Source organism: Cyprinodon tularosa, unplaced genomic scaffold (genome assembly GCF_016077235.1).
Source record: "Cyprinodon tularosa strain WSP-4 unplaced genomic scaffold, ASM1607723v1 ctg194, whole genome shotgun sequence".
NCBI classification, from domain to species: Eukaryota; Metazoa; Chordata; class Actinopteri; order Cyprinodontiformes; family Cyprinodontidae; genus Cyprinodon; species Cyprinodon tularosa.
Genome location: NW_024038699.1, coordinates 624,540 through 642,963, shown reverse-complemented (window position 1 = coordinate 642,963; position 18,424 = coordinate 624,540). Strand labels below are relative to the sequence as shown.

At 41.8% G+C, this 18,424-nt stretch overlaps 1 protein-coding gene across 6 annotated transcripts in view; it reads right to left on the bottom strand.

Moving 5' to 3' along the window:
* Window positions 1–3,324: 3,324 nt before the first annotated feature.
* The window catches only part of LOC119782480 (rho GTPase-activating protein 44-like), a 114,310-nt gene continuing 99,210 nt past the window's right edge, over window positions 3,325–18,424 (bottom strand). For 2 of the 6 annotated variants that reach the window (XM_038283467.1, XM_038283468.1), the window contains 3 exons: window positions 16,584–16,699; window positions 15,475–15,858; window positions 3,325–6,229 (listed from right to left, as the gene is read on the bottom strand). In XM_038283467.1, coding sequence (XP_038139395.1) covers window positions 6,075–6,229; window positions 15,475–15,858; window positions 16,584–16,699 — 655 coding nt within the window. In that variant the 3' untranslated portion in view covers window positions 3,325–6,074. Of the gene's footprint in view, window positions 6,230–13,873; window positions 13,928–15,474; window positions 15,859–16,583; window positions 16,700–17,677; window positions 18,206–18,424 lie in introns of all 6 variants that reach the window. The other 4 variants (XM_038283465.1, XM_038283463.1, XM_038283464.1 and 1 more) reach the window with 4 other exon arrangements.

The following is an 18,424-nucleotide window of genomic DNA, read 5'->3' as shown; positions in this document are numbered from 1 at the left end:
TACTTTAGTACACAATAAAGTATTACTTTAGTAATACTTCAAATACACTAAAAGTACTTGTTCAGGTATACTTCCTAAACGTATACTTAAGTATTCTTAATAGAATTTACTTCAAGTAAACTACCTTTTGCTAAGGGTCCACTGTCAAGCTGCTGCCCTTCCAGGTCCCAGTATGCAAAATCTTTGCAACTAAAATGTGAAAGGTAAATATGTGAACAGAATCTGTCTCATCAGGTCCCCGCTGGAAGCTAAGATCGTTTACATGAACAATGATATGGAAACCAGGCAGTTCAAACAGTGGAGCTACAAGGTGAGCTGTTTTATTTCCAACACAAACATTAGATGAAGACGGATGTGACAACAAATGTAGTATCGCTCTGATACTGTCAGGTTTTCCCTTTTATTTGTCACCCGTTCTGTGTTTAGTTTTGAAGCCGACTTGTGTCCTACAGGTGCTGCATTCGGACCTGGTGAAGAGGCTGGAACAAGATGAGGAGAAGAAGATGGCTTGGTTTGCAGTGTCCTGACACAGTTGCTGGAGCTTATCCAGCATTTAGAACCTCCTCTGGTTCAAATCAAAGAAGTTGAAGGTTGAAAACATTTAGGTATACAGTACACATTTTGAAACATCTATAGAAATGAAAATGAGAAGAATGCAGCATGTAGTTTATTCATCTGCTGTTTCATATAATCACTTTTACTGCAGCCCCAGCTGTAAGTCTTTAGGAGTATGTATGTACATTGTAAAATTCAACTCTTAGTTTGAATAAAAACTTCCAGTAACATGTGGTGTCTATAATCATTATAAATGTGGCACGAACTGTTGGAAAAATACTTTGATAACTCAAAAAATTTGAGTCCATGCATGAAGCTGAAAAATCTGAAAGAATTGGAGACTTGTGCAGATCAGTGTGACCCTTTTGGCAGATTTATTTTTGGCCCTGGATGTGGCCAGAAAGCATCAAAAGTTGCTGTTCTGATGTATCTGATCTATTTAAGGGTATAGATCAGGGATGTAAAACTGGTTCCTGAAAGGGCTGTGTGGCTGCAGATTTTCTTTCCAACCAAACAATAGCCCACCAGACTTCATTCCTTCATCATGTTCAGATTGGACTGACTTGATGAGTATACAGGGTAGTGGGCCAAAAACACCAGAGCTGTTTGCAACAAAGACAAAGGACAACAGGGTAAAATAAAAACATGTTTAATAGTTTCAACATTCGGAAGATTATTCTTTTTTTTTTTCCCCCATCTTACACTGAATTCCACTTAGTGACCAAGAGATAGAATAAGTTTTTCAAAGAAACGTCATTTCCTATGTAATCCAAACTGGAATCAACAGCATCACTATAGTTTAACACAAAGATTAAATCAAATGTTTATTTCCTTTTTCAGTTTGGCCCACCAACTTGTTTCTTGAACCTTTGCAAAACGGCAAAAAGAAGAGCGGTGAACATTTTGGCTGCAAGGACTGCATGCACCACAGTGTTACTACGCACTAAACTGGAGAATTCTAGGATATACGATTCCAGTGGATTAATGTCCAGTTGTTTACTAAAACAGGGTTCTTGTTCAGGATGTTGGTATCTGTTTTAAGCGGCTTTGCTTTTGCACGACAAGGTGGAGCATATGAGGTTACGGGAAGGAGTAAACATTTGAATAATTAAACAGAACTCAATGGGACTTTTGCTATAAAAAATGGGAAAGGGAGGTTTAGACGCTTACGTCCTGCAAGGCCAGATCTTTTCTCTAAACAGAAATAAGTACAATCACATTTAGATAGGACCAAATATAAGACATATTTCCTAGGCATGGTGAAAATACATGCTGCAGAAATGCACAAAAGACAATGTTGAATTGAATCCCACAAAACTGCTCATGTTTCACCCATCCAGTCTAAAATGCATGAAACAACATGGATGCCTTAAACACATCTGCCTCTATCCTAACCTTTGAGGTGAATAATGTTGGTACATTCGGCCTGTTTGTGTAGAAAAAGGCTTCATGTTTCAGTGCTAAAAAAGCAGCGGTGCTGGAAACTATCTGGGGAAATTATGTTTTAAAATTAAAAAACATGAATTACTGCTAAACAGGAATCGACACAAAGAAGGGACAGACCTTTGAGTTCTTACATTTCTTCTCTTCCTAATGCAAAATACTTAATTAATACTGTTAATGCAGGCTTCATCTGCATGAATAGGACCTGACTGACTGTGACACAACAGCAGACCAAACTCTGGGGTTGTAAAAACCTTTGAAAACCATGCAACCTGGCCTGTGATTACTTTAATGTCCTGCACAGGTTCACTCCAATAAATATGATCACCAAAAAGTTTATTTATTTCAGTAATTATGTTGGAAAAGAGTAACATATATAGATTTACACATCTGCCCTGGCTAATTTGTATGGTTGATTGCTGATTTAAATTTATAACCCAGCTCCTCAGTAAATGAGAATACTTCATCAGACAATAATTACACATTTTTTTTAGTGCAGAATGTATATACAGGAGTATTTTGTAGTATAGAAATGTTCTGCAGCTTCACAGTTTTAGTCTGAAAGGTTTGGAGGAGATTCCCAAGATATGGACTGCTGGAGTGACCAGTAATGTTTCCAGGACGATGGCTAACACTGCGTCAACCTTATTACTCCTGAATTTATTGGTCTCACCATAGTACTCGTACTCTTTGTCTTATCTTCTTTGCTTTATCAGAGAACGGATAAAGTGGAAAATAGCTTAATAGATAAACAGAATTTTGATATTACACTAACAGCAACCCATAACCACAAAAACAAACAGAGGAAAAGGTCATAAATACCTCATTCTTTCTGCAGAACTTTAAATATAACTACTGAAATAAATAAGTCCTTTTAGTATGATTTAGTTTCTACAAAAATGCCAATTCCCATGTTGAACTTTACAGTCGCTCGTCACTGCTTGATTTTTTTAAAGGAGATCAAATTACCATAATTCATTTTTTGCAACTGGACTCCCACTATCAGTTAAATGTAAATGCAAAAGGAAATTCTACATAATCAGACATTGATCCTAGTACATGCTAGGACCAATCATCACAGCTGCAGGTTCTGCTGATAAATAGTGTATAATGGGTGTTAGCACATTCAGAAAGTGATGTCATAAAAAAAAAGACTAATTATGCCCAAAAGAGTTAATTATCATTTAGCTGCAGGGATATGTCTGGCTTGATAGAAAAACAGATGCAGGGTTGTCTGTAAAGCTAAGAGGGACTGAGAGAAATCAGGATTTTTGGACAAGTGCTTTGTTTTCACAAAAGAAAGAGGAGCTGTTGTTTTTTTAAGTCTTTTATCTGACGTGTGAATGTGACATTATTGTGCTACAACCACCAACCTTAAAACTATATATGTACAGTATGTTTTGTTTTCATTATATCTGAATAGATTCTGATATATTTGACTCTTCCTGCTGTCAGTATATACAGATCAAATATGTACAGATGCTTAAAGATTTTACAAAACTGTGAGAGAAGATGGCAGAGCAGCACAGAGGATGTTCTCAGGACAAAAGCTAAAGGTCCAATAGGTTGGATGGGTCTTGACAAAACCCTCTGCAAAGGCAAGTAGCAAACCGCTGCTCTTATCCTAACCCCAACCTCGTTACATCAGTTTGACTGATTTTCAAGTTTCAATGCGGCAGCAGAAAAGAAAAAAAAAAAAAACTGTCCCTGTGTCTGATTTCCTTTTTAAAATCCTCAGACGAGATTCACATGAGGCGCATATTTTCACAGCTCCTCACACCAAGTAAACTGTACTCAAGACATATATCTATAAATACTCTCATCAAAATAAACAAATGTACAGGTATCTTTGCATTTGCCTCTGGATCACCGGTAAAAAGTGAAAATATCAGCATCATCAGAGTTTCCTTTACTGTAACTGCAGATGTAATGGCACAGTGATGGAAAAAAAAATGCACCCACTTATAAAAATACAGCACATTTTTTTGTTCTGGTGATGTTTCAGAGGGGTTATAATATGACACATTTAACCAATGATCATTCTGGAAAGGAGTCCGGAGCGCAACGCAACACAAACTGGCTTCAGTACTAAGCTGCTGGTAGATCAGCACCTGCTGCTTCCACCCGGAGGTAAAACATTCACTGCAGAGATGTTTTAGGTGATGTGATGGTGTAGCTCGACTGATATAAATCTACACTGTGTTTGTATCTAGCCAGTTATGCTATCCTCCTTCTTTTACTTGAGGTACTTGACCAGTTAGAAACCTCACTTGATTGTGGCAAATTCTGATCATCTCTTGCAGAGCGAGCATAATTAGGATGCACATATAATTCTGACAAACTGACTCACAATAGCAATCAGAGCACATAAACATCTAAAAAACATCTAATTTGTGCCTCAGTATTGAGCTTTACTGAGTTTATGGAACAACATTTTCTCTAAAAGCTCTGCACATGAGACAAACATTGTTCAGCCTTCTGATGTGCAAAAAGGCTTTAAACTCAGTCGTATCATTTTTAGAGTATTTATGAAGATCAATTTTCAAGTCTTGCACAAATTCTCCACTGGATTTAGGGTCTGGACTTTAACTAGGCCATTCTAACAGACATATATAAACCGTGTAGCTGTAGCTCTGGCTTCGTTTTGTGTTAGAAGGCACTCCACCTATATTTCCACCTGATCTGTGCAGCTTTCGTTTCTCTATGGTATACCCATATCATGATGCTATTACTACAATTGGGGGGGGCGGCGATTTAAGGAAATTTCCCCCTCATTAAAATGGTGTAAGGTCTTATCTGACCATGGCCCTTTCTTCCACATGTTGGCTGAACATCTGCAGAGTGGACTCCTCATGTCTTTGTTTCTGCCACTCTTCCATAAAGGTCAGAGTTCTACATGACAGGTTTAAATAGACTCCCCCCACATTAGATGTGGATTTCTGATTATTCCTTTTATTCTGATACTCCTACGGATTTTACCAAGGAAGCTGAATATACATGCAACAGTTTTCAGATAGAAAAATCTCTTTCTTATTTTAAAATACACATTTCCTAACGTCAGAGAATACCTGATGCTCCGTAGTGTAGACCTACTTCCTCAGTAAAGAGGCCAGTCCTGCTCTAGCACTTGAACAGCTTCAACGTGGTTTAATACCAATTTTCAGCAACCTTCCCGCAACTCGATGATGAAATTTAAAAAAGGCCCCACACAGCTTTGTTTGCTGTAATTCTGAACTGCTAAATCTTTCATAAACTACAGTATGGATGTCATGTCTCAGAGTTACCTGCATTGATTAAAAGTGAAAAGCATCTTTATATAACTCTCCTCTTCGTACAAAATATGATCTAATTCGATTTCTGTTGTAAATATGTCAAACAATCTGAAAATATACTGTAGAAACAATAAATATCCAGTGTCTGATGTAATTTTTTTTTAAAGAAAAGCAAGTTTAAGCTTTTAACCTCGTTATCATGTCAAAGGGTAAATCCCTAGAAGTAAAAAATAATGCATTCCTGCTTTTGCTCCAAGACACCATTAGTACAACACCGTATGTCACATCACACACTAGCAAAACACACAAACGCACCACACTCACAGTGAATGCTCAGGCTGGACACAAGTCTGGGGCCAACACATACACCAGCTAGGCATTTCAGACGGACACCCCTGAGGAGTGACGGGGAAAATGAAATCATGGTGGTTAAAACATGCAGTGATGTCATTTCTTCTCAGCTTCACTGATTTCAAAGCAGCAGCAGCAATGAGAGACTCATTCATCCACTATCCAGACAGCCTCCTTTGCGGCGTTAAAGGCAATATTGCCTGTGAATCAAATAAGGCAAAACAAATAGAAAACATAAAAAAATGGTAAAACAATCCACCAACTGCAACTGCACAATGCAAATTGTGGAAATGGAAAGCTGCTTGTGCTGAGGCTCTTGTTTTCACATGTCGGTTTTTTCTGGATTGGGGGCAGATGAGGTCAAACCAGGAGAGCAGCTGTCCAGGCTGTAGACCCAGTGTAGGATCTGCGGTGCAGCGGTGGTGATGTTGCGTAAGGAGAAAACTGTAGGGGTCATAGCACTGTGCTTTCGGACTCCTCCTCAGAGTCCGTCCTGCTTTTGGTCGACTTGAAAAGTGCCAAGTTCCTAAAGGGGGAGATGTGCGCCAGGTCGAAGATGCTATCCAGCTCCATGTTGATGATGGGGATGTCCAAGTTGCAGAGGGAATCTGGCAGAGCAGATAGAGAGGACAGGGATGAGCAGACACATATCTTAAAAATGTCTACTAAAGTGAAACATAAAGATGTAGACGGACATGGATCACCTGGATCAATGTCAGAACACAATAAAGAATCATCCGAGATCCAAACAGGGGATGTGGAATGAATGGCTAAAGGTAAAAAAAAAGAAGCTTGGGAGGAATGCACTGTTTGAATGTTATATCCTAGCATTTACAACATGCTCCACACAAATCATTATCTTTTTTCTTTCTGCATTCTCATTTTTATCTCAGAAAATTTAAATATTATATAAGTCCAATAAATAAGGGCTTCAAAATGAAATGTGGGTAAACTGAAAAGAACATACATGTATTGAAGGTAAATAAACTCAGGGATCTTTGCGTGTCTCTAAGATCTTTGTAGATTCAAACACAATTTTAGCATTGAGGCAATAAAGCTGCAAGCAAAGGCAGCAAATTATGACAGCCATTTTTTTTTTAATTCAAAGTGATGTGTTTACGGCTAAATTACATTTTTTTTGAAAGAAAAAATCTTTTTTTCCTCATTTATCAGTTGGGTAGTTCCATTCATCTCAGTTTTGTAGTAAAAAGCAGTTTGAATTATTTTCAAAGGGTACTTTGGACTGAGCAAACTGTTCTTCTAACACACTTTTTCCTTCCACCAAACTTTCCATTACTCAGCTTGGTTCCATCACCACCTTTTGTATTGGCAACCATGGCTTAACATCTTGGTGGAAGGTGTACATTTATGTTACAAAAATATTTGTACAGTTCTATGTAGTATTCAGATTTTTTTTTTTTTTTTTTTTTTTTTTTTTTTTTTTTACAGTGTCCTGTCTGGCAAGGTGGCAATAAGAATAATTGTCTTGATGCCAAAAGGAGCCCAACAGATTTTACTTTCACAAGTGTAGCGGTATGGCAATTGCCATACTGCTCCACTTGTTTCATGTATATAAATTGCTTTATTATAATTATGCAGGGAGTTTTACAGTTCATATGGACACTGCAATGTAAGTAGAGCAGAAAAACAGAAGAAGAACAATGACAAAACGACAAAATGAGAGACAATGACAAAACATTTTCAGTCTGCTTCAACACCTGTAATGAGATGGAAAAAAAAAATAAAAAATAAATAAAATAAAAAAAGAACAGCACAACCAAAAAACATGGTACGAGATATACAATAAAGCAAACACCTTGAAACTATCGCTAACGTAATATTATTAAGTCTGACATGTACTCTGTGTTACCTGAAGATATGAATGTGGGGTTTCTGTTTGGAAGTGAATCTCTAAGTACCTGAAGCCTAGCACCTGTAGTTGTTTGTGAGGGTGAACTTGTGCATGTAAAGTTTTAACCATAGAAAAAATGCTCAATAGTGGTTGTGGAGAGCCGGAGAGGCACCCCCCCCAGAGCACTGAGTCCAGCGCCGGGAGAACCAAAGCCCCAGGCGCCCAAGGGGACCCCAGAAGCGAAGGCACCAAGGCGGGGCCAGCCCCGGAAACCAGACCCCACCAAGGCAGGAGGAGAGACAGCCACGAAGAAGCCCCCCAGCCACCGCCATGCCGGCGCCCCGGGGAGCCGCGGGGACGAGTCCGCGGGCCCCGCCGGCAGCCGGCCACCCCGAAGTAGGGCCGGGCACCGAACACCAGCCCCCCCACGGCGCCGACCGAAACGCCCCAGCCCCACAGAGCACCGAAACACGCCCCGCCCCCCAGCACCAAGCCCCGGCGACCGGCCGCAACACCCACCGCGACCGCACCACCCAGGAAAACACTCAGGCGGCCCCGCCCCCGGCCGGGGCTCATGCGCATCCGCCGCGAACCGGCCGCGAGCGCCGCGGGACCCCCCCAAAACGCCCCCCCGGCCAAAAGCGCAGCCCCACCCCACCAAGACCGATGCCAACAGCGCGCGACGAAACACACCGCGCACAGAATCAGCCCAAGAGCAGAAAAGCCGCCCGGCGCAAAACCGCAAGAAGAGCAGACCGCAGCCGGCGCAACCACCCCCCCCAGCAGCCCGAGGGGCAGCACAAAGCCAGAGCGGAGCGAACCGCGCCGCCCCCCCACCGGACGAAGCCAAAGCAGCCCAGCAACGTCCGCCGCCCCCCCCGCCGCCCGCACCAGGCCCTGACACGCGGCCAGAGCAGCTCCGCCGCCCCGGCCCCCCACCACGCGCCGGCCATAGCCACTCCAGGCCCCCACCCGCCCCGCAGCCCCACCCGCCGCGATCAGCGGGAACAGAGCAGCCCCGCCATGCCTCAAGGAGGGAAAACCCACCCGAATACCTAGCCAGCGCAGCCAGCCCACCCAGACCGGCCCCCCAACACTACCCCCGCCGGAGCCGCCCGGACCCCCACACACCAGCGGCGCGCCGCCAGCAGGACCCCCACCCAGCAGGCCCGCCCGCCCCCCGAGAAAACAGACATGCCAAACCCCCCAAAGGAAGAAGAAGAAAAAAAAAAAAAAAAAAAAAAAAAAAAAAAAAACAATGCCCCCACAATGCGACAGCGGACACCAGACACCGACCCGCCCGCAACCGCTCCCCCCCACCGAGGAAGAGAAAAAAAAAACATAAATAAATAGGTAAATTAATTAATTAATTAATAATTACAATTAAAATAAATAGGCAAGAGGAGAAGTGCGAGCGGAAAAACCGGAGCCCAAAACAGGACCCAAGACCCGCACCCCACCATGCCGTGCAGCTCCCCCCCCCCCCCCGAACCGGTACCACAGAACCCGCATAGGAAAGAAACACCGCCCAGGAACCGGCATCGTAGCGAAGGCACCGGCACCGACCCCGAAAATCCCCGAACAACACCCAGCCCCACCCCGAAGCGGATCCAGTCCCAGGCCCCAGGGATCCGAGGCCCCAAGGGCACCCGATCCCCAGACAGGAGCCCCAGCAAAGCCCCGGCCGGCCGGGGCCAGCGGAGAGGCCGCCAGGAATGAGCCAGCAGTCCCCCGGGCATCCACCCCCAGCTCCACCAGTGCACCGGTGAGCCCCGACGCCAGCCAGCGGAGGGAGAGCAGGACGGGGGGAATGGGCTCCGCACTTAGCGGAGACTTGAGATGTATTTGGGAGAGGGTGCGGTTGAGACCCCAACCTGAGAGAAAAAAAAAAAAAAAAAAAAAAAAACACACCATCTCAATCATGCCTTCCCTCCCTAGTGCCCCCACTCGTACCACAGGAAAAAAAAAAAAAAAAAAAAATTGAATAAAATAATAATAATAATAAATAAAGAAAATAACAACGCGGACACACATTCACACATAACACTCACATCCAATAATACCAGGACCAAAAACCCGGTGACACCGGTGGTCGGTCCCGGGACTATCGGATGACCCCATAAGTGAACCTAAAATCCGGATGTGAGGGGAGGGGAGCGGCGACACCGCCACACCAACCCATCTCTTTCCTGCTTCAAGCCCGGCCCCCCACCCCGCACATGGACCGGACCACCCCCAGCAAGAGCCCCCCCCGGGACCGGGGCCCACCCATCCCGCGCCGGCCACCCAACCAGAACCGCCCCCCCCCCCCGAACAGAAAAAAAAAAAAAAAAAAAAAAAAAAAAAAATAAACCTTCAACCAGGCACTTCATGCCCCTCCATCCAACCTTCTTTGGGGAGAGCAGAGGTGACAGCCCCGCCACCAGCAGGCCACCTAGGCCCCGCAGCCAGCCCCAGCCAAAACCACGGACCAGGCGGCCCGCTCTTCCTCCAGGCCCCAGACTCCAGGCGGCAGCCGGAGAACAGGGGTGTGAGAAGACCCCGATCCTCCCTGCGCCCGCTCGGATGTGGTGTTGTTGCGTGTTGCTCTCAGATGCAATTAAAACTGGGAGTACCAAGAGGGGGTGTCCGGCACACTCCACCCCCCCTCCAGGAGATAGACGGTGCCAGCACACCCCCCCCTTCGACAACCCTCAACCCTCAATGTCTAGATGCGAGAGGGGATGGAGGAGGCCGACCGTGGTGAGGCCCATAAAATAAGCCCCCCCCCCCCTGTGGCCCTGACCCCCACCCCCCGAAAATGCCCTACATAGATGTGTGTTGTGAAAATGATGTAGATGGAAGTGTCTAAAATGCAAAATAAAATTGGTGTGGGGGACGTCATCAGAAGGTGTGGCCCTCCAGTAACGACCCCCTCCCCAAAAACCTACATGCAGAGTGATGGAGCAGGCAGAGGGAGGATTTCGGGGATGGGGAGCAAAGGACTGGGGTGCTTGCTGCACTCCCAGGGAGCCAGCTCCCCCGCTGACTCCAATAGGCACCCCCGTTCCCCGAGAGCCCCCCCAGAGAAGGGGGCCCCACCAGTTTCACCACCATAGCCCGGGGGCACGGGACCGGCAGCAGGACCCACCAGCCAGCCGGGCACGGAGCCGACACCACCACCACCCCCCCGTCCTGTCCATCCAAAAAAAAAATAAAAAAATAATAAAAAAAAAAATAAATAAATAAGTAGATAAATAAAAAAATAAAAATAAATAAATAAATAAATAAATAAATTAATAAAAAAATATAAAAGGAAGATAAGAAAAAAAAAATAATAATAATAAATAAATAAATGAATAAGGGGGGGGACAACCCCAGCCGGCCAGCCAACGCGCAACACGCAGAGCCCCCACCCCGGACGAAGCCCCACCAGGGGGCAGCACGGACCAGGACCAAGACAGGGACCACCTTTTGTATTGGCAACCATGGCTTAACATCTTGGTGGAAGGTGTACATTTATGTTACAAAAATATTTGTACAGTTCTACGTAGTATTCAGATTTTAAGAGAAACTGAATCTTAAATGCATAATATATGCTTCTCTATGTGTAATGATAAGGGCTCAGCTCTTTGCTCGCTTACTTTAGAGACACAGAGACATACCCATGCTGGATTGACTTTTATTCTAGTTGTTTTTCAGTGTGATATAAATCAAACTGAAGTGAGCAGAGCTTTCCTAGCTTTCCAAGCTTGAAGGATCTTTACAGAAGCACCAATTATAACCTGCAAAAACAGATCTTTGCTCTAAATTTGGGAGGAAAAATGCAAAATATTGACACTAAAGCCATTTATGCTAACCTATGATTGGATAAAAACCTGTGCCTATCTCTGAATGTTAAAATTAATTAAATTTCTTACTTGGAGAAAGTCTGAGCCATGTTTTAGCATCAGACATATTCAGACTTTTAGTCTGAAGGATTTCAGTTTACTTTATTCTAAATCAGGGATCTTCAACATTTTCCAGGCTAAGGACCCCAAACTGATGGCGACATGGAGCGGGGACCCCCTAAATATATATATTGTATGAAATTGTGTTCTATCAAACGTGGTCTTATAGTAACTCTATTACAAATAGTGTCATGTAATGAAAGTAATTTCTCCCTGGGATTATTAAAGTATTTCTGATTTGGATTTTTCATTCACGGGACAGGTGTTGTGAATGAAACGGTGCCCAGCTTGAAAGAGCTCCTGTGTGTCGCCAAATGTGTGCATAGATGACTGAAACACATCCTCTGCCTCCATTTATTTGTCTATTTCAGTGTGTTAAATTAATGTTAATGTGTATGTAAAGACATTTCAATTAGTTTTAAAAAAATTGCATGGGGGATATAAAAAGAAAAGTCTTATCAACCAAAACTTTCTCGACCCCCATGCAGTATCTTCGTGGACCCCCTAGGGGTCGCAGACCTCCTGTTGAAAACCTCCATTCTAATTAATAATAAACTATAATCCGTCACTTTGCTATCAGAAGTTAAATTCTTTAGACTTTAAAAAAGTTCAATCCTTTCATTTTATAAAGAAATTATCAAATTAGTTTGATCATGAGGATATGACTGGAAATAAACAGAAATGACAACAATAATATAATCATTATTCATTATAATGCAGCCAAAACCACAGGATCAGAATCAGTTAAAACGATGTACTTTCCTCCACATCAACCTGATATTAAGCTAAAGGAAAGCTGCACTTTCCTGCATCTTTTGTGGGAATCATGACATCTGTAGTGTAACAAACAAAAACTGCCACATACAGGAAGTGTGTTTATAGGGCAGAGATTCACGATAGCAATATGGTGAGAGTCAGGGGATCGGTTGGAGCTGTGACTGTAGCGACTGGGAGATGGGAATGTGCAGGATTCCTATTGGTGGAAAAGCATAGTGTCTTCTGTGGCACCCATGCATCAATCTCAGCCTTCATGCAAATGCCAACAAATGTAAGCGTTTGGATGTATAAAGGTGATACAGCACCTTCTATCTCTATTTACACCCCTGGTGAAGATACAGAAAAAAAAACTAATCTTTATTTTTTTATGGCTTAGCTTTCAACTTGCAAACTGAAACCTAAAATTGTTTTTCCTTTAATGCTTTTAATGCTTCTTTTTCTTTAAAATTATTACCGGTAAGAGTTCCCTTTGCTACAAACAATCAGAGTCCTTTGTTAACTTAAAATATAGTTTATTAGTAGTTTGTTTAGCAGGTATAAGAGCATTTTTAATTATTATTTCAAAAGGGCTGTTTTTTTCTCCCATGTTTTAAAATGTCTGGACGCCAGAACACTAAAATGTCTGTAAAACAACTCACATGAAAAATTCAGATTATTTTGTGCTTAACGAATCATAACTGTTTTAAGTGGTTGGTTTTTTTTTTGGATCCTTTTCCCACAAAATGACCAAAAGATTGTCCATTTTTAGATTTCTGGTGGAGAAAATAAGATTTTTGTCAAAAATATCCTAATATTTCAAGTAATAAGTCATGGCATTTTTAAGAGAACAGGCCCACAGTATCACGGACCCTCCACCAGGCTTAAGTGTGGCTTTTCCTTTGTTTTAGGGTAGACCGAACCACTTCTCAGAAGAGGCTTAATCTAGTGTCAGTTTAAGTCCTGATAGGGTTTAGCAAACTCTTAACCTTTTAATGTAATTGTGGAACAGAAAAGGCTTTTCTGGAGGAAATCCATTCTGAATGAACCCCTAATATCATTGTAATTCCTGTTCTCTATTTGTAATCTGTTGACGTTTTTGTTCCATCTTAACATCGTCCTATGGTCTGAGATGGAAATATACATATCATTGATCTTTCTTAAATACAGGAGAATTAGGTGAGCAGCCTTTTTTCTGGTGGCCATTTTTACAGAACTCTGATGAATTTGAAAGGGATCCTCCCTTACTTTTCCCATTTTGAAAATAAATTGACAGGTCACATTGGGATTCTTTAAATACTAAAACATTTCAGAAAGCATTGAAATATATTAGACAACCTTACAGTAAAACAACAGCAAATTCTTTGCTTTTAAATTACAGCAATTACTTGAAAAAGGCTATTAAGTATCAACTATAAAAAGAAAGCATGCAACGAGACTAAATAAATGTTCTCAAATTAAAGGCTTTTCATTTTAAATTATTTCATCATTCTTATCAGGGGTGTCCAAAGGAGAGAAGAGTGCTGTAAAGGTGACATAAATAATAATAAAACTGAGCGATGCAGCCGCAGAGCAGAGAAACCAAACCCAGATTCTGCTGCTGGCAGCAGCATAAAGAGATCCTTATAGGCTCCATGTTTAGGTGAGATGGCAGAGGGGGCGAAGGGATGATGGGACGAGAGGAGAAGAGGTTCTTCATAACAGGAACTCCTGCTTACCCTAAAAATGCCCTCTGACACCTTGAATGAAAGTGAACCTCGCCCCTCATACGGCTGTAAGTTGGGACAACCAAAACAGTCGCACAAGAAGGAAAAGTTAGATCTAAACAAAATGAGAATCTGCAAAACATCAAGCGGGATCAAGACAGTCCCTTATAAAAAAACATTACACCAAAAACAGGCAGAACAGATTAAGAAACCTACATAAAGGGTAATATTAATTAGTTCTAAAACTGTTGTTTAAAAGGCTCTTAAGTCCCTCCAGTTGCAGCATATTTAAACAATTAAACCCTTAACAGCATAAAAAAAAATTAAAAATGGCAATAAGGTGTCAATTCTCCCTATTTGAAGTATTGCTAACAAAGCGTCTTTATTCAAAGATATTAGGTATAACATTATGGCCACTTTAGCTGCTTTGACTCGCAAAGATTAATGAAGGCTGCCCTAAACAGTTTTCAGGTAACATCCAGATACCGCAGCAAACCTTCAGTGGTCGAGTGAAGTCTATGATGTGGTTTGATTATAGGTTATGAAACAGCGACCACCACACCTTTATGAAGGTGATTATGATGTTATGACTTATCATTATAAACTTCTCATGTTACCCAACTCATCTTGGATATTTTTAATGTTGACAATATAACGTTTCCCCACAAATGGGGAAACGTTATATGTTTTTTATTTTTATGTAATCTTGTTTTATGTAATCTTTTTGTAAATTGGGTCAAATTAAGAATAAAAGTTACAACTTCACCCAAAAACTGATAGACATTTCAAATATACCTGTAAAACATACCCACTTTTAAATGCTAAATGAAACTTTCACATTTTCACTGTCAGGGTAAAAACTGTTTAGCTCCACATTTAAACTAATATGTTATATTTGACTAAAAAGCTAATCTATTGATAACCCTTCAACTGGGGTTTCATTGACAAAGATTTTAAAGTCAGATTTCATTTAATATTCAGGACAACCAATTATGCGTTTTTAATATTTTTGCATGTTGATACAGAAAGTAATACCTCATCTTTATTCATACATTTTACACTAATGTTTCGCCTACAAATGTATGTAAAAAAATTGGGGTTATTTTCTATAATTTGAATATCGATGTATACCTTTACACCACCACTAGGCGTCCCACTAGAGCAGCAGAGATGTAATAAAAAAGAAGCTTAAACTCCTTCACAAAGGGGTTGATTTTTTTTTAGAATAGAAAACCAGAAGAACATGGAAGCCTATATTGATCATTAGGCCTGCTTAATCATTTTGTATATTTATCCATTACTGCAGGATCTTGATTAAATCCTTCTTATCTAGACTAAACTATGAGATGCAGTGTTCTATTAATAAAACACCATTAAATAAACATATATTAACATTAAGTCATATCAAAATAGGAAAAGTTTGGAACTGTGGCAAGTAATCACATCTAATAAATTCTAGAGACTAAAGCTATTTTTCATAAAAAGGAGAAATAAATTAAAGTGTAGCCTAACTTCTTTCGAGTTTTACTTGCAAATATTGAACTATAATATTGAACTTGTTCATATTTTCAACATATGGACCTGAAGTCCAATGACATTTCCTGCTATATTACCTGTGGACATGCTTTCTTCTGGAGGTAAACCATCCAGGAGACCAGATAAATGCTCCAGAGGCTGAGGACTAGTGCCGGGTGTGCTGGGGGGTTGAGGTGGAGGCAGGCTGGGCCTCTGACGGGGGGGCTTCGGGGTTGGTCTGGGCTTGTTGAGTGTTCCTGCCAGCGAGGGCGGAGAAGACAGAGATGGGGTTGTTGCCATCTGGGTCTGAATTGGAGAACCAATGGTGGCGTAACCCTGTGGGTAGCTAAAGCCATAGGGGGAAGGCGTGCTCGGAGGGGTCGGCGACAGGCTGACCGGAGACGGCTGACCTGTCGACTGGTCGGATATGGCTCCTGACTGGCAGTAAGGGCCTTTAGGTGGAATAGGCGCAAGTTTCTTTGCTAGAATAAGAAAAGAAAGAACCCCAATTAGACTTAAAGCAAGTCCAAAAAGTGTGCAAACCTTTCAAAACAACATCTTTCTTAAAAATGTAGGAATCATGTATAAGAACTATACTGTGTACAATTCAAGTGAAGACAAAATAATCTTTTAGTGTGAAAATGATCAGTCTAAGTTACTCAAATTTGTTTTATTTTATGATGAAACTTTAAAAAGGAACAAATTGTTAACCAAAGTGCTGTGATAAGAGTATAAGTAAAACATCTTAAAACAGACACAGAATAATATTAGACAAGAAAAAACTTGTGGGAAGAAAAACAAAAAGATCATGAAGTGTTGAACTCCCTGCTAAAAGAAAGCATCTTCAAAAAGGAAATAAATAAAACAGTGAAAGAGTTTGCTGAACATATAGAGGTAACCCTCACCACAGCTTAGGGGTTGCAACCATAAAAAAACTAATAACCTGTGAGCTTTAGGGATGACTAAGAGTAGCAGGGTTGAGGACCTTCAAGATTTTGCAGCAGAGCATGAGTGTAGATATTTAAATAGAAATAAAACCAATTTAAAAACAATCTATACCTCACAGCAAATCAATAAAAAGCAGCCAGAAAATGGGTAATATTCTTATCCTGCCTTATCCCAAAAAAACATAATATCTGAAGAGACATTTAGACACAATGTTTCAACAGTAGATAGAATTCATTTCACCAGTTCAGGTCAGCCTCACCTCTCCTTAAACTGTGTGGGCTGTGCTCGGAGTGTTGTGATTGTCCACTAGAGGTCACTACTCCTTGGAGTCCCTTCTGTCCAATCACAGGAGACAGCTCCTTATTTTTCAGAGTGCTGCAGAACAAAGCAGGCCAAAGAAAGAGGTGTTATACTATAGTTTAGTTATGATTCAGAGCTATCGTATTCTGTGGGAATAGTAGAAATTTGAGGAGACCCATAGTTTGATGTCACAGTGTCTGCTTGGCCTCTGCTGCATGGGCAGTTTGTTAATCTACAGACTTAATGGATCTTTTACCCTTGTACAGAATGCAGACAGAATGCTAATGTTAACGCTTAATTTAAAGGTCAGAGTATAGAGAGTTAATGCTCTGACTGTCAGTCCTTGGATGATCATTTCTAGGTCTTCCCACAATGAACAGAAGATCCAGGCTCGGATCGTTAAAGCTGAAAAGGAAATTTTACCCTGATTTTAAAATGATGATTTCCCTAAAAGATGTTTCCTTCACTGGTGTTTCCTGTGTGTTCGCACAGATGGTAAGATCTTACTGGACCTACTGGGCTCACTGGTATGACTCATGAGCGCCCACTTTTACAGGCGTATTCAGTGGGAGCTTTGAATTTCCTTTGTTGCATGGCAACCGTCTCCTGAATATCTTAGCAACATGGATTGTTATGGAATTTCCAAACCAGGCAATTGTAATAAAATGAAGGTGGATATAAAAAAGGTTCCTGAACATTTTTGCAGTCCACATTTGACCCATTTTAGAAGTAATTAAAAAGTTAACTATAGAATACAGATATTTTTATCAATGAGGCGTAAGAAGACAGAAAAACATAGAAGTGAGATATGAAAAAAGAAAGGAAGATGGGGAGACAGGAAGTGAAAAACGAAATGCAGGAAGCAGAATAAAGAAGGAATATTGAGCTGATATAGAAGGAAGCATTAACTATTAAAACAATAAAACTGTGCTAGGCTCTGCAAATATAAATCTCTTCTAACTTCATCCCTCTCCTATCTCTTATTATTTCTGTGGTGGTTCCTATTTTTAGCTGATTGTGTTGGAAGGATGAGCGAGACGGTTCTCCATTTACCTCTTAAGCTTGGCTCCTCTCTCCCGGCTACAGGCAGAGGCTGCCCACGGAGGGGGAGCTGAAAGAGGGGTGTTGGGGGGTTTAGGGGAGCCCAGCAGCAGATCGTGACGGGTAAGAACAAGCGGGGGTTTAATGTAAAGGGTGGAACCGTTGGTTTCGGATGGGGTAGCATGCATAGTGTCGGGCAGGGAGGCCCGTTTGGGGAGGTGAAGGGAGTTAGGTTTGGGGTTGGAGTTGACATCAAGCTGCTGGGGCGACGGGCATGGGGAAAAGGGAACTGGGGGCGGGCTGCATCCGGTTAGGCGAGGTGGAGGGGACGGGCCAGGGATGACTACCGACTCAGGAGTGGGAGCTATGGGGCGCACACTCTGAAGGGGTCTAGTGTAGATATAGTGAGGGAGCGAGTTGGAGGAGCAAGAGGAAGAGGAGGAAGAAGAAAAAGAAGGATAAGGGGGAGTTGGCCTCTCCTCCTCGGGAGAGGGATAGACGTAACAGGAGTCAGACCAGTTGGAAGAAGCATCCTCTGAGCTGTAATGATAAGAATACCAGGGTTTCATGGGACACTGATCCTTTAATGTGACTCGTCTTATTAGAACTTCAGGAGAGAAGGGGTTGAAGCCAAGGTTTTCTTCCATTAACAGGGAGGAAATCAGGTTTTTTATACGAATTTATTAATATTTGAAGGGGGAGGTAGGAAACAAATAGGTGAAATGGAGATAAAAAAAAAACAGAAATGAAATAAAAACT